This window comes from Cebus imitator, unplaced genomic scaffold (assembly GCF_001604975.1).
Source record: "Cebus imitator isolate Cc_AM_T3 unplaced genomic scaffold, Cebus_imitator-1.0 Scaffold32, whole genome shotgun sequence".
NCBI classification, from domain to species: domain Eukaryota; kingdom Metazoa; phylum Chordata; class Mammalia; order Primates; family Cebidae; genus Cebus; species Cebus imitator.
Genome location: NW_016107347.1, coordinates 1,669,396 through 1,691,328, shown reverse-complemented (window position 1 = coordinate 1,691,328; position 21,933 = coordinate 1,669,396). Strand labels below are relative to the sequence as shown.

Sequence of the window (21,933 nt, the reverse complement as noted above, 5' to 3'; positions counted from 1 at the left end):
AAAGAAAATATAGATTAATTTTTTATTTTTCTTTTTAGAGATGAGGTCTTGCTATGTTGCCCAGGCTGGTCTTGAATGCCTGACCTCAAGCAATCCTCCTGCCTTGGCTTCCCAAGTGCTGGGTTTACAGGAGTGAGCCACAGCACTTCACCAGAAGTGTGGATTAATTATGACCATGGAATGCTGACAGAGGCATTTCCATATGGACACATCCAACAGGGCTTCACGGAGGTGCCAATGAATCCTAATCAGGGTCAAAAAGAGAACTCAAGGTAGAGGGGATTGTGAGGGAAAGGTACCACAGAGATTGAAAGGAGCAGGCTATGCAGAATAAATAGGCCTAATTTTGTGGGGCTAGAGTACAGAGTGAGTGAGCAACAACAAAAAGATGGAAAAAATTTGGGGAAAGGTAATTTGATACTAATGGAGAAGCAGGCCAAGGAGTTGGGTTCTATTCTGCAGGTAGTAGGGGGCCATTGAAGGTTAAAAGTAGAGAAATAAAGTAGCTATACTTCTTTAGATAGATTAATCTGACAGTGATATATGGGGTAGCTCAGTATAAATTTAGCCCAATGTCCTTCTATACTTTTGCACCTCCTAATATAACACTGTTTATAATGCTGTAGTCTACAATGAGAGTAACGGCCTGAGCCTTAAGTGGGAGAGTGGGGAAAACTGATGTTCACTGAGCATTGGTTTTGTAGCAAGCTCTGTACTGGACATTTCATTATGTTTTGCAGATAAATGTTTTTAATTTTAGCACACAATCACAATAACTGTGAAACACTAGTGAAAGTTTTAATGATGTTCACTGTACTAAATTTTCTAAGGTAAGGGTAGACTAAGAGGCATTAAGATATTTTGAACAAGTGTTGAAGTATAGAGAACTTGTGGAATAACAATATGCAGTAAGAAAGTTTAATTAACTAAATAACAAATGTAAATAATGCATCTTGAACTTTTTTTGATTTATGTCTACTAGAACAGTGTCTCACACACACATACACACACACACACACACACACACACACACTCTCTTTTACTTACCCAAAGACTCATGTTGGGGTTGAGTCTTCATGATGCTCTCCTGCTCTAACAGCTGCCTATTATCAGGTCCTGAGAGTATAGGATTATTCAAGGCAGAATGCTTCATGTTGTTAGCATCACGCTGACTAGCATCTGAAGGTTCTTGGTTGCTCTCACCATTTTGCACAGACATTGACAAATTCTTATCCACAAATATTGTTCTGTCTTTGATTTTAATATCTATTCAGTGTAAGGAACATCCATGAGATACAATATGAGAAAAACTGACAATCATAAAATACAAGAATGCGTTCTGTTCCCTCCATGCAGTATACCTGCTATCTGCTTGGCCTCTCGGGTGTTCATTTTCATGGCACATTGCTGCCTTATCTGTTTAGCAAATCTGGCAGGGTTGTCCCACGGTATGCTGAACATTTCAGAATCTGACCCACTCATCATCCCAGAAGGCTTTAGTTTCCCTTTTTCATCAACCTCAGAGAGTTTCAGGCTCTCAAAGGTAAACACCTTGAAGGCTCGTTCTACTTCATTCCAGCTCAAGACATCTGTAAGAAAGCAGAACCAGTGCTGCTGAAATGTTCTTATTAGCACATGGTATGGGGCTTACAGAGGGACAAGAAGCAGGGAGTCTGTCTACGAGAAAGACAAGGGAGTCATGCCACAATGGCTGTTGACATGATTTGAAACATTGGCTCCCCAGTCTGCAGCAAATATCAAAGGTACCTGAGGGTAAGCAAACAACACAGTAAAGATATAATTTAGCAAATTATAATGCTCCCAAACTGCTTGATAGCTTAAATCAATCTTAGGTGTCCAGATTCATTTGCATGGACTTTCCAGGGTACCATATTGGTTGAATATGCTTACACAAGTTACTGTTTTTGAGTGAAAGCATCCTTTTCTCCTGTTGTAATTTAAAAAAGAAAAATTATTTACTTGTGCTTAATATAGGTTGTTATATTTACTGAGTTTTTCTATTCATTTGGGCTCAGGAAAGGCTTCCTTCTGTGCACATAAACTGCTGCAGTATCTTCCATAATTGCCCTTCAAAGTTTATATCAGCTTTCAACAGGCTTTATAATTGTGTATTTATCTTTTTACAGCATTTATTCACTTGCTCACTCTTTCATTGGTTATTATTTTCGATGTATTAGGCTTTGTCATAAGTGTCTGGGATTTGAAATAATCAAGATTTGGTTCCTACACTTTAAAAGTTCAAGGTAGAGGGAGGAGAAGCAGAATTAACAAATGAGCATGGAATTCAATCAGAAAAAAAATGAAATGATGTGGATCAATAATTCAGAAGTAACCTCCATTGTCTCTCCAGTGAATCTGAGAAAAGCAGCAGGTCCTTTGGGAGAAAACAGGGAAATTAAGGAGAGAGGGAAGAGGTAAACAAGTTACAGAATGAAGGAGAATTTGTTCATTCATTTATTTTTCAATTTTTTTTTGAGCCCCTACTAGGTGTCACTAACTGTAATAAAAGCTGGGAACACGGTGGTGAACAAAATAGTGAGCGCCCTGCTCTCATGGAATATCCATTCTAGTGGTTGGAAACATAAATGTAAAAGACAAAAGATGATAAAAATAATATAGCCAGGTGAGGGTACAAAAAGTGGTCACAGAGGGGCTTCTAGTTTATATAACGCAGTCATGAAAAAATCCTCTCAACAATTAAGCAAAACTGTGAAGGCAGTGGGGGAGGAAGCTGCGTGGATATCTGGGGGAAAGTAACCGAGGGAGGGGAAACAGCAAGTGCAAAGATCCTGAGGCAGGGGTGTGATTGACATGTTCACAGTGAGGCCAGTGCAGATGGAGGAGACAGGAACATGGCAGCTTGACAGGTGACGGCTTAAAAAGTAGGTGGCAGACAGTTTAGGTTCTTACTGTAGTTTGTTTTTATGAGACAGGTTCACCCAAGCTGAGTGCAGGTGATTCTCCCACCTTGACTTCCCAAGCAGCTGGGTCCGCAGGCATGTGCCACCACACCTGGCTAATTTTTGTATTTTTTGTAGAGATGGAGTTTTGCTATATTGGCCAGGCTGGTCTTGAACTCCTGAGCTCAAGCGATCCACCCGCCTGGGCCTCCCAAAGTGCTGGAATTAAAGTCATGAGCCAGGCACCTGGCCCAGTTTAGGATTTATTCTGAGTGAAGTGGGTGACTGCCGTAGAGTTTTCGGTTACAAAGGCACAGGATCCAACCAACATTTTAGAGGGGCCGTTTGGGTGGTTGTGTGGATAAAAGACTGTCAGTAAAAAATGAAAGCCTGTAGACCAGCTGGAAAGCTATTGGAATAGTCCAAGTGAGGGGTGTCGAAGGACTGGGCTGGGATGGTAGTGAGGAGTGTGCAGGATTGACTGAGGAGTGTGAGAAAACAGAGACAGCAGGGATGACTCCAAGGTTTTTGGTGGAAAGTAGTTGCTACTAATTGAAATAAGGGAGATGGTGAAGGGATAAATTTAGGAGTGCGGAATCAAGAGGGTGGTTTTGAACCTGTTACATATGATGTGGCAAAAGCAAAGAGAGGAGGAGGGGAGGAACACCAAGGGTCTAGGACCGGCCATGTAAGCAGCATATGTGTGAGGTTTTGCTGGTGGCAGCAGGAACAAAAATCCTGTGCGGTGTGGAGAGCTGAGCTGAAGGGAGAACAGAATCATGTCTTAAGGCGGAAGGAGAAGTGGAGAGTGGCAGGACACAGAAAAATGACAGAAGTTCACCCCCTTCTCAGGAAGCAGGTAGTTAGGTACACAACAGCAATGCCATACCAGGCCCTCTAGGCTGCGCCCTGTGTGTCCACGGGTCAATGGTAGGACAGTGTTCAACAGTTCCTGGCTTTTTCTATGACTAAGCCTACTTAAAAGTGAAAAAAGAAATCAAGATAAAAATATTTGGTGGTTTGGTTAGACTTACGAATGAGATGGTAAGGAATAATATGCGTATGCTCTTTTCTTTTCTAGGTCAAATGCTTCCTTGTCAAATAAAGATGTCTGTGTAATTTAATGTCCTTTCTTATAAGTAGAAATGTATCTGCATATTCCCTCAAGTGGGAAAGAGAATTTACTTTGGAAAATGACTGTCTCGATCACAAAATCCCAGTCAACTCAGAAGAGACGTGATTCCAGATATTATATCTGAACGACCCCTCTTCCCACTGTCCTGAAAGAGCATAAAATGGCTCTTCCTGCTGTGAGAAGGTGTTAACTTGAAGCAACTCCTGCTCAGCAACATGCCAACAGTGGGCTCTCTCTTCACCTTTTACCCCTAGGTATAGAGCAGGTGCTTAAAATTGCAGATTGCACCATCAGACATCTGCAGTGGCTTTCTTCCTGTCTCTTGCTCAGTAAGGTAGGGAATGTGGTTCTACTGGGTATCCAGAGACCAGAAGAATTTTTTTTCTTGTTTTTCCCACCATTGTTATAATCCTAAAACAAATAATTTAACCCTGCCAGGATCTCAGCCTTCTTCTCTAAAAATGGATTTCGACTAAACTAATTCTAAGGTTTCTTTCAGTTTGGAAATTTTATGGTTCTATGATTCATCTTTCTTCATAAAAAGTTAATTCCTGGATTTGAATAGTGTGCTCAGAATTTTCTCTCAAGATAGGATTAAACATGAGCTTCTAGTAGCACAGGTTACAAGAGATCTACATCTGCCTCCCAAGTCGCACGCTTTCTTATTTCCTTCCTGTCCTCACGTACAGAGATGGTCCACGGTAGTGCTCACATTAGTTTTACCCCGGTGAACATTCCTGCCAAATTCAGATTATCTCAATCTTCTCCTTTTTTTTTTTTTCTGCTGTAATAAAAAAAGAAAAAACTGTGAAGGGACAGAGTGGGAAGAGACAGAAGAAAACTCATTCTGGGACCTGTTTTTTATTGATTGTGGGTAGCTGAAACAAGAGGGTGTAAGATGAAAATTAAAAGACAGGGATCACTGAATTCGAGCAAAGTTGCATGGTTCAGGTTGCTCTTCTCTCTTTCCAGAAAATGTCTCTGCAATGTTACTGTAATGTTTACATGATTTGTAATGATGATAAAGGAGTGTAGTGGTCAGGCAGAAGAGGGAAGGACAGCATTGTCCTGGGAATTACACACACACACACACACACACACACACACACACACACACACACACACCTTTACTTCTCTGTAAGTAGGATGGGATTACAATGGGAGTAGTTGGGACACAGATGGGGAAAAGGAGGAAAAAAAGAATGACTGTGGTTAAGAAAATGAAATAGGAAAAAAATCCCAGTACATAAAATTGAAGAGTGTTATGCATTATAGCTAATGATAACACTGCAGATAACATTATTCAAATAAGGAAGTTGCAGTCAATCAAAATACCCACCTTAGCCTCTGAAAGGTCTTTAAATAATGAAAATACTTTTTGTAAATAAGGGTGCAATTTTAAGAGGCATATTTGACCATTAATTAAATTGAGTTGAAGCTAAGACAAAGCGATGGACTTACCACTCGTACAAAAGTGCATGAGCTCATGAATTGTTGCTAGACGCTTAGTGTTGTTCCACGGTGGGGGCAGAGGGAATTGAAGGAATTCCCACAGTGGCAACTTGGACTGCATCTCCTGCTCAATTTGAACTGGATCAAAATTCTTTTGGTCCTGATGAAAAAGAGCAACATGACAGAAGACATTAAAGTAAGCTGTCAAGTGCCTTATGCATATGGAGAAGGCTAAACATGATACCTTCACTCTCATTATTTGGGAACAGAGGAAATCAATGGTAATTGGGAAAGACAAACTTTTGGTATTTTGCTGAAGGTCAAAAAGCTAGTTCCTACGTTGCCAGGAGTTCCTGGTGCACAGAAATGACTGATTCTTCATTCACAGTGACAAACTGCCAAAGTCTCATATGTATTCATCTCTCCCTCTTGAGATCCTTTTCCGGCTTCTACTAGTTTTTCATAGCAGCAGTTATTTAAAGCAAATAATTATAAGGTTTTAATGCAAATTTAGTGGTGGTAACAATTAACTGAATTGTTAATCAGACCTCTATGATCAGGCAAATTTCCTAGGCTGACATCATTCTTCCCTGTATCTAGGTCCATTTTCTAGGGTCCTATTTTGTATGCAAGTGTCTATTTTGTATATTACATTTTAATCAGTGTTGGTGAAGTTATCTAATTAGCTTCTTTAAACTGAATGGTTGTAAACACACTTTCCCACACTGGTTTTCCTTGTGGCAACCTGATTATTGTTACCTTTAGTGCATACTTCTTGTGGGCGTGTGCATCATGATAATTCAGTAGAAGGGGGCCTTTGGGCACAGCTTTGCTTTCACTTTCTTCTTCAGATAAAAATGCTTCATGAAGATTCTATGCAAATTGAAATAATATTGATTTAAAGAAAGAATTCATACTTTTCCAAAGCATGAAGACTCTGCTATCTCAGGCTATCTGACCTTTTTCTCCCTCTCCGAGAGATAGAGTGAGGGCAGCAGGGATACGATGTGAGCTGCGATTCTGTGGTCTAGCCCGTCTGCTCTGGGGGGTGGCTCCTGCAGACTGGGTGGGACAAGGTCTTCTTCAGTTGCCACAACCTGTTGAGATCAACAATGAGGGGAACTGGTGTAAGGGTCCGCTCTTTAGTGATACTCACGGCTCACTGCTACATTCCCACTGCTTAGTAAGAACCAGTCCATTTCCGTGACCCAAGTACCACTGATGATACAAAATGGCAGGAAACTATCAGTGATCACCAAATAAAAGTGTTTGCAATCCATGCATTAAAGTAGATATAAATTTAATACTATTAAAATTGCTAACATAAAAAATGGTAAACAAACTTGATAAAAATATTTTATAAAGATTCTATTCAAATAGAATAATAACATATTTTTCTTAATATTTACTCTTTGTCTTAAAGCAGCGGAAAGAATGCTCATACAACTTTGGATTCATGAAATATTTATTGAATGTCTACCACAGGCCAGGTACTATGTAACACATCTTCACATGTGATCATTTAAGACTCACAGCAATCTTGTGGGGGTAGATACTATTTCCCATTGTATAGAGGAAAAAACTAGGGTGACTGGCCAAAGCTCAGGGATACCAAGTGGAAGAAATGGGGGTTCAGGCCAAACCCTCATTCTTTCTTCAAAAATACAAAAGTTATTACGTTATAAGATCAGTAAATGGAATAGTGTCTTCTTTGTGTGGGGAAAGTGAGATGTAGAAAGATTAAGAGCCTTGTTCAATTTTACATGGAAAACAAGTTAAAGAGGTTGAAACATAATCAAGTTTGGCATCCAATTTACAGCTTTTCCCTTTACCCTATATCCTATAACCGTCCTCTATGATTTCATTTCCCTCTACAAGTTTCCTCAGCCTTGGCATTAATGACATTTTGGCCTAGATAATTACTTGTTGTGGGGGGCTGTCCTGTGCACTATAGGATATTTAGCAGCGTCCCTGGGGTCTACCTGTTTTATGCAAGTAGTAACCTTCCAGTTGTGACAACCAAATATATCTCCAGACATATGTCTTGGAACAAAATCACCTCCTGTTGAGAACCACTGCTCTGGAATAACAAACTTTTATCCTATTCTTTACCTTGTCGAAACACCCTACTGTTGGAAGAGCAACTCACTGTTTCCACCTTCTATCCTCTGAACATTTCTTGGACCCACTTCAATCATGAAAGATCACTCAAAACTGTTCCTTCTCTGAAATGTTCAGTTCTAGCATCCCATCCTGTAAAGTGCCATCCCATCGCTCCCATATTTCAGTGTTTTCATCCTCTTATTATTATTAAGCATTCATTCATTCAGCATGGATCTACTGGGTGCCTTCTATTTATTAGGCACTGAGCTCATTAACTGTCTCCTTGGGTACCTGGAACACAGTAGATGGTTAATACATGTTTGTTGCTTTAAGTTTAGTAGAATAAAACAAGACTAAGATAAATAAGATAATGATACTGTAAGCTCTATAGGGCTTTTGTACTTTTATGCATTTATTGATATAATAAAACTATTGATCTTCTAAAAACTTCCTGGAGCAATTGAAGGCAAATATTACTGCGGTCATCTAATTGGTTGGAAAACTAAGGCAGTCAAAAACCAGAAAAATGTATATGGAAGGTAACAGAGATGACAGAGTCTAAAAAGCACTTTAAAATAAATCTTTTATGTATTAAGAGAAAAAAATGTGTCACATCCATGAACCAAGAACAAGAACAGACAATGGAAAAAAAATAGAGAATTTATAAGTTAAAAACATTACTGCCAAAACCAAACTTCAAAAGCAGATTGGACTCCCTGAGGAAAGCTGAAGGAAGTGAAGCTGGAATTCCCAAAGGAAGAGAATTTAAAGAAAACTTAAAAGACAAAGAGGAAAACCCTGAAGCTCGAACGTCCATTCAATAATAATTAAGGTAAATTGATAGGAAAAACGATATTTGAAAATGGAAGATTTTCTCAGAATCTTCTCAGTTTAACAGATACATATTTAGTGTCCACTATGGGTTAGGTATGGTTATTGTGTGCTGAGCATACAGCAATGAACAAGATTATATTGTTACTGCTTGCATGGAGATTATATTCTCGTAGGAGGAGGGGAAAGGTAAGAAGAAACAGTTGATAAATATACTGCAAAAAGAAAAGCTGTTGATACGAAAATAATATGATATGACAGAGACTGCTGTGTATTGTGGGGGGAGAGGGTTCTTCAGATCAGGTGGTCAGAGAAGGCCACTCTAAGGAATGACACTTCCACCAGGGACTCTCCTGAAAGAGAGAAAGCTTTCTAGGTAAAGAAGGTAGAGTAAAAGGTTAACGTGGAATTAAGTAACATATTTGAGGAAAAACCAGAAGGCCTATGTACATGATGAAGTGTGTGTGTGTGTGTGTGTGTGTGTGTGTGTGTGAGGTGGAAGGCAGGAGGTGAGATGACAGGTACATCTCAGAGCCTTATTTTTAGGTCCTTTATGGGACAGTGTAAAGAATTTTTATTTCACACAGAATGTGACTGGAAATCAGATTTTAATTTCCTTGCACCATAATGACAAATATAATAAAACAAAATCACACCTAGACATAGTCTGTGTTATCAATTATAAAGAGGAAACCCAAACAGCTGCTACAAAGAAAAATAAAGATTATCTGCAAAGAAAAAATTATTAGATTGACATTGGACTTCTTATCACCAACATTAAAAGAAAGATGACAATGAAGACATCCCATCCAAATACTTTTCTATGTAGATCCACTAGGTTTTAATTCATTTCTGATACTTTCTACTTGAACAAACTCGAAAAACATTTTGTGCCTCAGTTTCCTGATCTGTAAAATGGGTGCTATGGTCTCCACCTTAAACTTATTTCAAATTGTAATCCCCACGTGTGGAGGGAGAAAGGTGATTGGGGAATGGGGGTGGTTTCCCCCATGCTGTTCTTAAGATAACGAGTGAATTTTCATGAGACCTGATGGTTTTAAAAGTGGTAGTTTTTTCCTGCTGCCTGGTGAAGAAGGTGTCTGCTTGCCCGTTTACTATGACTGTAAGTTTCCTGAGGTCTCTCCAGTTATGCGGATCCTCCTTTGTTTATAAATTACCCAGTCTCTGTACTATCTTTATAGCATTGTGAAAATGGACTAATACATTGGGGGATAAAAATACTTCCTGCTTCACAGGATTGTTCTGAGGATTACACCAGTTAACATGTTGAAAGCATTTAGAACAGTGCCAGGTGTCTACATATATGCTACATAAGTGCTACATATATGCTACTAGTATGAATAAGAAACTCTTTCAGATATACATAGAACGTTCACAAGAACTGACCATTTACATCAGGTCACAGAGGAAGCCTCAGGAAATTTTAACTAGTTAATTTGCAGAACACGTCTACTGATCCTAATGTAAAAATATTAGAAATCATCACTGAGTAATGGAAATCAAAATAATTCATGGGTTAAACATGTAAATAAATAAAAGACTTAGAACTGAATACACGGAAAGCATCAGGATGCAAAGAAACACTCAAAAAGAAATGGACAGCCTTAAATAAAGCAAAAAGACTAAAAACAAATGAAGTAAGCTTTCACTTTTAAAATAAAATACAAAATAAATCCAAAGAAAGTAGAAAGATGGGAACAAGCAAGAGATGAGCCAGACACAATGGCTCATGATTGTACTCCCAGTGCTTTGGGAGGCTGAGGTGGGAGGATCACTTGAGGCCACGAGTTCAAGACCATACTAGGCAACATGGTGAGACCTTGTCTCTACAAAAAAAATAAAAATAAAAATAAATTCTTTTAAATTAACTGGGCATGATGGTGCATGCCTGTAGTTCTAGATACTCAGGAGGCTGAGGTGGGAGGAACATTTGAGCCCAGGAGTTTGAGATTGGGTGAACTATGATTGTGCTACTGTTCTCCAGCCTAGGAGACAAAGAAAGACCCTGTCTTTAAAATAATTAAATAAATAACAAATACATAAATAAATAGATGAAAGAATCAATGAAGAGATTAATAAAATAAAAAGTAAAAAGGTGTTGATCAAGGAAACAAAATGCTGGTTCTTTGAAAAGACCAAACAATAGCTATGCCCTTAACAACCATGATCAAGAAAAGGAAGGGACAAATAAATAACATCAGTCACGAGACAAGGTACATAACCAGAGACAGAGGCAATTTTAAAACATATTTAAGTGAATAGTGTAAAGAACATTGTATCAGATTTAAAACTCCAGTAAAATGGACATGTTTATGAAGAAAAAAACTGATGACAAAAATTGGCCTTGGAAGTAGAAAAATCTAGCTAAATCTACAAGCATAAAAGAAATTTTAAAGACAAAGACTATTAACCACCCCACCCACTTGTCCATGTCCTCTTACTGTTCTAGTAAAATGACACCAGACACAAGAGTATTGAGGATATGTTGTGCTAAAACTTCAGGGAATGTTACGTAAATGGCTCCGGAGTATAGCAAAAGAAAGAGGATTGAAGCTGAAGATTAAAGCAGACTTCAGTTCCATCTGAAACATTCTAATGTCTATAAAGGAGAATGGATTTAGGTATTCTGAGAATAGTTTTAAAATAGTGTGAATACAAACAAAGGCCAGGAGAGATAAACGACTTACTCAAGTATACAATCTGGGAGAAAAACCTCAGAGTACACCCACCTGTTCCAGCATACAGTGCAGTATCAGGGGCACAGAAATGAATTCCTCTGGAATCGGATTCAGCAAATCATTGTAGTATCTCATGTCTACTTCAGTTGTGATGACGGAAGTCACTAAAATATCAAAAATACCAATGCCCAATGAAGATGTGTTCTCCATTATTCTCATTAACATTTTATGCATAATTTTAAATTATGACTATGCAATAATAAATGCGGGAACTCTGGGTGAAGGGAGGCTGAAAGCAGTATGGAGGACAGTCCTTGTCTCTTAAAGCGCCAGCTCGTGGCGTTGGTCCTCCAGCAGCTGGTTTCATACATGCCTGGTGGTGGAGCTTGCGGTTCTTCAGACTGTGTTTTCTTCTTTCCAGGGGATGCTACAACAAGTTGTAGAGCCTAGAAAAAGAGTAATTAAAAAGAAACAACTGAGATACCCAGCTGATACCCCTATCACATTTTCCATTAGGCACTTCATACTCATCTTTCCCCACATCCCTAATCCTGGCTCAGTTTTCCTGACTTCCCTCTCTTGGCCCTACTCCTCTCCAGATCAGGTGACCAGGTTTATTTCTTCTACTGCAAGCTGAGCTGACTGCTTTCAGCATTCATCATGCTATGCTGGAATCATCGTTGACCTGACTGCCATCCTTTTTAAAAGTTAACCTTAATGAGGAGAACGGGAATGAATTTTCATTATTGTATTGCCAGCATCTTGCACAGCGCTAGCACATAGCCAGGTGCTAAATAAATATTTTAATTACTTTATCAATATCCTTCCTGTCACAGATGTTATTCATTGTACTGAGTGCTGACAAGAGGGTTCCATCCTTGACTTTGCAAGTGTCATGTAGTTGAGGAGCTCCATAAAGCCCCCATCATGTAGCTATCTTTAATGCCAGTAGGCAGTATGACCTTAATCCAAGTATTTATGTAACTTTTTCTTCATATGCCTTATAAATATGAAAATAAAATTGCTCAGTTAATAATTTATCCCACTAAAGACACTGAATCCATGCCTACCTCCAAAGTTGGCATGGCTTCGAATACAGGTTTCTCATTAACCACTTGTGGAACATTAATAAGCTGCATGCTTTCCAAATAGTGCTGGTGCTGCCTTTTCCAATCCAGGATGTCATACATCAAACAGGCAATATTTTCAAAAATATCAGTGCCCAATTTCAGCTACAAGTGAGAGATTTAATGACAAGTGGTTACTAGTTTTATAGTTTTGGAATCAGATACACAGTTTTTATCTCTTAATAAAGAGATAAAAGGATAACAATAATTTGTTATCCTTAGTTTCTTTATTAGATACTAAGGATACTTAGATATCTTAGTATCTCAATTCCTAAAACATGTCAGGTAACTTTAATATCCTCAGCCAATGACAAGCCATAGATGATTTCTTACCTGGCTATGCAAGGAGCACAATGGAAACACTGACTCAGCTTTGTGGATCATCTACCCAAGTACGTTGCATCTACACAAGCATGTGGGCAATCAGTATTTCTTCTTTTCTTCCAAGCTTCACTTCTTTTGTTTCACCTGTTCTACCTTTAGGGCAAAACACTAAGAAATCCTAATAGACTATTGCTTCTATAGTACCCACAAGTTTTACGAGCTGGCAAGCAAGCTGTCGCTCAGATACCTTGATTACTTGGGCTTTTGTTTCCAGAAGTAGGAAAGCATCGTGATGGCTGGGTCTGTCTGCCTGGAAGCAAAGAAGGATAAAATAGGCTCATTCTATGCCTGAGTCCAAGAAGTAAGGTGGTATGAGACGGTTCGTTGTATGCAGAAGTCCAGCGACGTGCACAACTCTGTCAGTCACTATGGTACACCCGGTTGGCTGGCTTCCCATTCCCACACTAAGGCTGAGGCCTCTTCAGTCAAGCTTCAGTCTGGTGTTGCTTGCCCAAATTCTGGCATAGAAATATGTTTTTGTTTTTGCTTTTTATTTCTAGGAAATATAGTAAAGCTTTTGCCCAGTGATATTTTAGCTTAACATAGTTTATTCATGTTAAAATCAAACAGCAAATCACATGCTAAGGATAACAAATTATTTCAGCAAAAAGGGTCTTATTTTAAAATTTTTCCAAAGAGGGCCTTAATTTGAAATGATGCTGATGTCTTCCATGGGCAATTATCATGGCTTGAAGGGCATTTATTTGATGTAAAGCTTTTGTTACCTTGGTTCAACAGAAATATAGCCTGCTTGTTTGCAGCTAAAGGCTGCAAATGCTTTCCTCCATTCAAAGGGGAAGAGGGCTCCTTGGTTGGATACGATCTTGGATATGAAGCCATTAACAATTTACAGATACCACTTAAAGTGTGACACTGTATATTTGATCTGCTTCTACTAGGGGTAGATTTATCATTTTCATGCTTATTAAATGATCCTGTTTAAAATGAACTTTGACCTTACCTATTAAATTCAATGGCCTTTTCTTCTAGAATCCAACTTAATGACTGAACCATCTTCAAGGCTTTCCTTCCCTCTCATCCTCAATGCTGAGTGCTTCCCTCACAAACCATATCTTAGAGAGGCACGCATGGGCTTTAAAAGATTAGTATAGTTGTACCCATCTTATACCATAGCCCTGGTATAAGATGATATTCAATAAATACCTGCAAATTGACTAATAGATCAGTCTGGCAAGCTGGAAAACGCAGCCCTAATTGGCTTTGTAGAGACCTGAATATTTTCATTGTTGACAGTTACCTTCATGGCCTAGCTAGAGACCTTTTACATTAATGTTCCACTTCTGAAGTCAGGAATGCTCTACCATAACTAGACTGGTAATATTTTTCCACATAAAAGATTTTTTCTGAACTTTAATTGCCATTTAAACTCTTCCATTCTGTATTTTTTTTTTTAAGTAAAATATAGCCACTACCACTTTCTTTAAAAGGAAGTGATTAAAATCCGGTGAATAGGAAATCGCGGACCATGCAGTAGGAAGCAGAGTGCTAGAAATGGTGCTTGGTCTTTTGAAGTTGCCATTGTATACCACAGTGTTTACATTTGTGTTCTGATGATGCAGTGGAGTGTACATGATTTTAGACTCAATGCATTTCAGCTTTATTCCGCCTGTGCCTGGAAAGTAAAGAAGATACACAGAAGGGAGCCCTTGCTAGAGACGGAGCAAAAGGTACTTGGCTTGAGGCTGCTTTACAAGTAGGCTTTTCTGAGTGAACTATGGTTCAGGGATTATAAGGCTGGGATCTCCTGTGCCCTGTTGAGCTAAAAATGTACACAAGTTCTTGATAGGGTATGTAGCCAGGGCTGGGCCCAAATGAGAGGAGCAGTGTTTCTCCAAAATTTAAATTTGTGGATGTGGGTTTTATTAACCACAGATTTTACATACTTGGAGAACAGCTGGTCTGTGAAAGAGAGAGTAAGAAGCTGGGTTTGAAGTGGGATTTCAGGATCCCAAGGAAATATCCCTCTTCCCCCAATATATGTCCCTCTTTCTCCAATATATATCCCATTTTTTTAGTATAATCTGGAATTTCAATAAAATAGGATGGAATGTTCATATGTTACTTGGAATGCCAAGATCTCTGGGATAGGGAAACATACTGACCCAAGGCAACACAAAATAGTAAAGGACAGAGGACAGTGGGTCCTTCTCTGAGCTCAGGTTTAGGAGGTAGGAGAGTGAAAGACAAAGCAGGAAAGCTGAACATATCTAGATAAAGGGGTACGGAGGGGCAAGAACAAAGGGAGTTTGGAGTCTCCAGTCTTTCCCAGAACTAACTGTACCTTCTATGACAGCTTTTCTATGTTCGGTTTCATTTTCCATGCGAAGAACAAGGCTGAGATTCATCAGGATATCAGACTTAAGTGTGGTATTTCTACATAGTGACATCTAACGCCTTGTGTTGAGTCCTTACAACTCAAACCAATCTCTCCATTACTACTTATTCAAAGTCCTGCCCATCCTTCAGGGTTCAAGTCTGGCCACCCTCCTCAGCATTTTCACTTCCTTCACGAAATGCACGTCCATCTCAAGGTAACAGAATCGGGGACACTCAGAGTCAGAAGCGTCCATGCCCCATAGGCTACCCTCTGCTGCAGAACCAGTTCCAGGCTTTGATCTCACTCTTCTTTTAGACAGTCAGATTTTATTTTCTTGTCAGCTACCCACAGTGACCGTGCAAACACCCATCCACCCTCCACACTCCACTTTGCCCAGACTTTTTCAGAGCACTCACTTGATGTGGTCCATCTCTAGGACTCTGCTTTCATTTCAGCTCCCTTAATGCTAAAATATATCGTCCCATAGGGTATTCAACACTCCCAGGCCCCCGTCAGTTGGGTTAAGAACTAGGGTCATCTAGAAAGAGACCTGAGAGATTTTCTCTAACAGAGGGATGCCTGAATACTTTCCACATCTTTGATAAGTAGTCATTTGACCTTTTTTTTTTTGGTTAGAAAGCCATCATGCGTCTGTCATTCACTACTTTTCAAATCATCTCATTTCTTCTTTGTCTGAATTAGTAGGAAACTTAGAATGTGTTTCATATAACTGAGCACCTAGATATGTGGGCTCTTGACCACTGACTGCTTCTCTGCTTTGCAATTTTAGCCTTGTCTCTCTGCATGCTCATCAATAGCAGGGATCAGTAAGCACCATTATTGGGAAATGCCTGATAACTACAGGGACAAGGTCAAGTCGTCCTATTAGGATAGACCCTGGCCAAATAGATTAAAAATAAGATTTTGGGGCCAAACACGGTGGCTCATGCCTTAATCCTAGCACTTTGGGAGGCCAAGGCAGGGGGATCACCTGAGGTCAGGAGTTCAAGACCAGCCTGGCCAACATGGCGAAGCCCTGTCTCTACTAAAAATACAAAAATTAGCTGGGCATGGTGGCACCTGCCTATAGTCCCAGCTATATGGGAGGCTGAGGCAGGAGAAACACTTGAACCCAAGAGGCGGAAGTTGCAGTGAGATCACACCATTGCACTTCAGCCTGGGTGACAGAGCAAGACTCCGTCTCAAAAAAAAAAAAAAAAGATTTTGGAAATAAAAGCAAGGGCTTAGAAAAGCAATATGTGAACTGAAACATAAAAAGACAGACATGTAATTCAACAGACTATAAAATTTACTATTATAAGATTAATACATATTAAGATTCTAATTACTGTCTAGGACATTGTTAAGTTATAAAACAAAGCCATGTGGTCACCAAATAAAAGAATCATCACCCTTTTGTTCCTCATCTTCTACATCTTATTATTTGTTGTTAATTCACACACTAAAAGCTAATGAATCAGACTATAACCATCATTAAGCATTCAATATTATCATTATCCTGAAGACAAAAGAGCCGAGCTCAAAGCCTTGTAGTCAGCGCTCAGTAACTATCTATGCAATGAATAAACGGAGCAAATAGAACCATTGTGTCACATGTTAAAACCATGCACTCTAACTAATGTGTGTACTAACCATTTTCTCGCTGTCTGACCAGTCAGAAGGAAAATCAGCTGCTTTGACCATGTATTCAAGTCGAGCAACATCAAAGAGATTTGTTTCAGGTTTCTCATTATTCAGGACTGGTTCCAAATACTTCCAGAAAGTCTGAAGTTCTTTAATGGTATTTTCTCTCTTCAATTCTTCTTCTTCTAGATCTAATAATAGCAACATATTTATATTACAAAATGAGAGTGTTAAATGTTGTCTCACTTTAAGTGGACATGGTGAGTCATACGCATTGCAAGATATCTTTACAGTACCAGAAAATGTAAACAAAAAAATGTAATTTTGATACGTTTTTGAAGTTGGACTATACAATTATGAAATCAGAGAACTTTACTTCTGAAGTTGATATTAAATATGCATTTATATCATACTTTTGTTTTATAGTTGAGGCCCAGAAAGATTATGATGAGGTCACACATTTTGGGAGCTAAATATGTTCAAGATTTCCATCACTCTTAGATTACAGTCTACATAGGACCAATTTTTCTGCCAAATCACTTTTTTAATCATCTTAGTGTCTGCTACATAACTGATTAGAGATGGAGTTTGTCTGGTTCTTCTTCTCATATGGCTAATAACAGAGTGGATTGGGGCTGAGCGTGGTGGCTCACACCTGTAATCACAGCACTCTGGGAGGCCGAAGTGGGTGAATCACCTGAGGTCAGGAGTTCAAGACCAGCCTGGCCAACATGGTGAAAGCCCATCTCTACTAAAAATACAAAAAATTAGCCAGGCATGGTGGCATGTGCCTGTAGTCCCAGCTACTTGGGAGGCTGAAGCAGGAGACTCACTGGAACCCAGGAGGTGGAAGTTGCAGTGAGCCAAGTTTGTACCACTGCACTCCAGGCCTGGGAGGCAGAGTGAGACTCTGTTTCAAAAAAAAAAAAAACAAAACTCAGGGTGGATCAATGTTGTGTGGTTAACTTTTGGTTACCTTAAATAGCAAGAGGCTTCTCTAGGTATTTGTACTTTTACTGTATAATAATGATGGAATTCCACAAAATTATGCTTAAAAATTTGCATCAAATATTTATGCTTATTACATCTATAATTAAATAGTAGTTTCTATTACTAAGATGTTATTATTCTATTATAAAGTCTATTTTTCTATTATTTTATTTTTGTATATTAAATATTTTTGTGAGAGACTGTGTTTGGAGCTTATGCAGCATTTTCTCAGTGCCTTTAATAATAAATCATTTAATGTTATAACTAGCCTTTGAGATAATCAGGAATAGCCTGGGTTTGAATCTCAACTTTTTTACTTAACAGCTGCCTCTAGACTGAGAGTCCATTTTTGTCACCTATCCAAGTACTAACCAGGCCCGACCCTGCTTAGCTTCCGCGATCAGACAAGATCAGGCATGTTCAGGGTGGTATGACTGTAGATGACTGAGAGTCAGTTTTTGTAATATGGAAACAATAAAACATAATTCCTAGACTTGTTGCGAAAACCACATGAATCAATGTACTTAACGCCCTTAACATTGAGCCTAGTCCCAAGACGTGGCCAATATATGAGAGCATTTAGTATTATCAAGGGTAGCTATTCCTAACTTTGCGCAGCAATTTAAAAATATAGTGTTATAAAAATTGGGATGTGGCTGTGTAAGATACAAAGCACTGTGCAAATGATATTACTAATAAATAACAATAAAAGCAACAGCATATGGCAGAAAAAAGCTTGGGTATCTGGTAATGCAATCTTACACCAAATTCTAGTTCTATTTCCTAAAGTATACAGTGGCCTTTTGCTCCCCTTCCACAGAAGTCATCTAGGATAATCTTCTTAGACAAAGATCTCAAGGCTCAAAATGGCTAAATGGTAGCAAGGTTGGAATTTCATCCTACAACTTCCTATCTAAGGCTAGGAAGATACAGCACCCCTGCGATTTCTCGCAATAAGCCAATAGCAGAACAGGGCAAGAATCTGAGGCCGTGACCTCCCTTGGACTACCTGGTGATTGTGGCTTCTGCAAGAACAGATTATGAACAGCGATTCATTCAGCCCATGCTTTAGGTAAAAGTTATCAATCAAATGCTCCAGAGAAAGGTAGTTGGATAACCAAGTCTTCTGACCTGCAATCGGTTTTCTGTGACTTCACAGGGCTATAAACACAGGGTATAATTTTAATTTGCAAAATTTACAACACTTGGCTAGTGTAAGCAGAGTAAATAGCAAACCAAAGTCTTGAAAAGATATAATAATGTATGAACTGTATGACTATGTTTTGGACAGAAAATTACATTTGTACTTTAAGGACAGTGGATAATATTGAAGGACTCAGTAAGTTGTGTAGCAGACTGCATACCTTCAGGCTGAAGAAGAACTTCCTGCTGTTGGTTAACTTCTGCCAAGTGCGTCTGCAGAGGTTCATAATTCTCTGAAGATATTTTAATCACGCTGGTTATAGGAATGCCAAGTTCAGCCATAATTGCTAATAGCTGAGGATTGTTGAAGCCCACAACTATAATGTAATGTTGGGCACCATCATCTGGCTCATCGTCTGTTCAAAATACCATAAAGAAAAGCAGCCATCATTGGAAAAGAGAGGAGGTTGCACTCAGCCAGTTCAATGGCTATATACATTATGCATGCATTTATAATCCCTCTGCCTTGCCAAAAATGATCCAGTTGCTAGGAATGCAGTCCTGTTGTCTGTTTTTCATTATTGCCCTTTGAGCAATATTTTACAAAATATTAAATCACTTTTGCAAATGAAACATAGGCATAATAGAAGGACAAACATATATGGGGCTTGTGGTCACAGAAAATGTGTGCCTGGGTTTTTGTTAAGAGTTTAGCCTGTAACTTTTTGGGTTCTAATCTCTTTTGAGCAACATCTGGCTTTACTCCTGAATTACAAGTAGCTGCAGCTTTGTGGTATTTTATAAGCAGAGGTGTTTACAGGAGAGGGAAATATTGAATATGGACGTGCTCCCTTAAAAAGTATTGTATGCACTTATGCCAATGGGTGTGAATCCCAAGTATGGATTATGTAGCAACTATGTATTTATTGCATTAAAAATTTAAAGTACATATTGTGTACGTTCCTAACATTTTTGTCCTTCATTTTGCCCTGGCTATACTGTTTTATTAATATTAAAACATGAGTTTATTTTAGAATGTGACATTCTGGAGGGTGAGAATAATTGTTATACTTTAATACTGATAGTACACAGTACACAAAAGCATTACATTTCATGAAAGCCCATTAAGATTAATATATAAATAGTGCAACAGAGGCACAACTTTTCATTTTTAAATAATGACTTTTCTTCTTTCACTAAACTAATCAATGTTGATACTGCCCATGGACTTCATAATATCACTGCTTCCAAGACCAGCGGATTTAGAGCAGAGACACATGAGGGTAGTCAACTGGGAAAGGATGGGAAAGCCCTCTGCTATCTCATTTAAATATGCATACAACAACAAGAAGCTCATTTGGGTTCAGGGGAAGGCAGGAATGAATGACTTATAGCGGCCTAGGATGAATCATTTTATATTAATAAACTAAAATGAAAGAAAAATTCTAGTGTCTCTATCTAGGGTGAAATGATGGTGGGGGAATTGGGGTCAAGAGACCATGCACTCTATGTGAGTCACCAAATTAACTAGTCTGATTTTATTACCACTGTGTTTCACTCATGACCATAATCACTTTTTATTTTCCTTTATAATTATGTCTGACTTTCCTATATGTGACCAACAAGATAGTCAGCTCCTTGGTGGCACAGTCAACTGGCTACCTCAGCCTTTATTTATATGTGTACATGTGCCTGGTAAGACATATGCTTAATAAATACTTGTTTAAGAGAGCCAGGTGTAGTGGCTGATGCCTGTAATCTCAGCACTTTGGGAGGCTGAGGAGGGAGGGTCACTTGAGGCCAGGAGTTCAAGACCACTCTGGGCAACATAGTGAGATCTTATCTCTACAATATAAATTAATAAGTAAATGAGCCGGGCATGGTTGTGTGCCTGCAGTCCCAGCTACTGGGGAGGCTGAGGTAGAAGGATGGCTTGAGCCTGGGAGTTTGAAGCTGCAGTAAGCTATGATCATGCCACTATACTCTAGCCTGAGTGACAGAGGAAGACGCTGTCTCAAGAAAAATTTGCTTCCAAACATAAATGAATTGCAAATAGAAATATTTTTCTCTCAGGGTGTCATGGGAGTCAGTGATTTATGGTTTTGTGAAGAGTGAAAAGGCTGGGAAGGACTAAGCAGAGTTACTGGAAGGGCTGCTCCAATTGCACCACAGGTCGTGAGGCAGGAAGTGAAAGGCACTGCCAGCAGCTGTGCCTTACTGACCAATGTAACATCTGGCGTCATCGTCTTCTCCTCTCCGCTTTAACTGGGTGGCCTTTTTCACTGCCGCGCTGGCCTCCGGCTGATCCTTTCCCTTTCCTTTGGCAGGCTTCGCACCTGCAGCCTTCTTCTCCTTGGGAGATTTTGCTTTCCCTTTATCCTTTTCTAACTTCAGTTTGTCTTCTATTACCTGGAATGAGAGAATACTTTTTTCTCCAAATCAAATAGCGAGAAAGCAATGGCTGTTCTACTGCCAGGTGCATTAATTCTTCATCTCATTCAATCACTCATGTACTCTTTATTTTTTATGTGTTCATCTGTAAATCAGGATAATGGAAATTCCAACTTGAGACTAAGTTGTGATAAGGCACATTTATGCACGAGGACTGGCAGGGTGTTTTCCAGAAAGCTGGTTACACAGAGACTTCTGGAAGAAAATCAGTCCTAAGGGAGAGCCAAGTGTGGCCCAAGAAGCCACCCCAGTAGTTTGAAGGCAGGGTGGAAAGATAATTGAGAATATATAATGCTGTCAGGAGTTTAGGTTTATCTTTTAGTCTAACCCTGGGGAGCCTCTGTCTGAGTCTCAGAGAGAGGTGGGGTTGGCTATTAAAAACAGAAAAAAAGTTAAAAATAAAAAGGAAAACAAGAATGTTTTGCTAACATCTCCTTGATAAAACATTTCATAGTACACGCAATGTATTGACCAATTTTTTTAAAAAAAACATTAAAAGATTCTTTGGGGAGCTTAGCATTAACTAAGTATTTTTATTATAATCCTACTGAAAAATGTGCAGACATAACCAATGGTTGCTATTTGATGCCTTCAAAGATGGGGTCAGAATAAAACATCAGTTGGTAAAATGAATTCCTTCTATGATGCTCTGGGGCATGCTTAAATTCCCACATACCATGTAAAGCTTAATTCCTTCCCGACACTCTGCTTTTCT

At 39.0% G+C, this 21,933-nt stretch overlaps 1 protein-coding gene across 1 annotated transcript in view; it reads right to left on the bottom strand.

Annotated features, from left to right (window-relative positions):
• Positions 1-21,933, bottom strand: part of SPAG17 (sperm associated antigen 17) — a 246,270-nt gene that overhangs the window by 136,038 nt on the left and 88,299 nt on the right. Inside the window, exons 5-15 of the mRNA XM_017524168.2 lie at positions 20,990-21,176; positions 18,989-19,183; positions 16,644-16,825; positions 12,212-12,373; positions 11,515-11,587; positions 11,193-11,305; positions 6,468-6,605; positions 6,268-6,381; positions 5,518-5,668; positions 1,362-1,589; positions 1,048-1,116 (exon numbers count right to left, since the gene is read on the bottom strand). Coding sequence (XP_017379657.1) covers positions 1,048-1,116; positions 1,362-1,589; positions 5,518-5,668; positions 6,268-6,381; positions 6,468-6,605; positions 11,193-11,305; positions 11,515-11,587; positions 12,212-12,373; positions 16,644-16,825; positions 18,989-19,183; positions 20,990-21,176 — 1,612 coding nt within the window. The remainder of the gene's footprint in view (positions 1-1,047; positions 1,117-1,361; positions 1,590-5,517; positions 5,669-6,267; positions 6,382-6,467; positions 6,606-11,192; positions 11,306-11,514; positions 11,588-12,211; positions 12,374-16,643; positions 16,826-18,988; positions 19,184-20,989; positions 21,177-21,933) is intronic.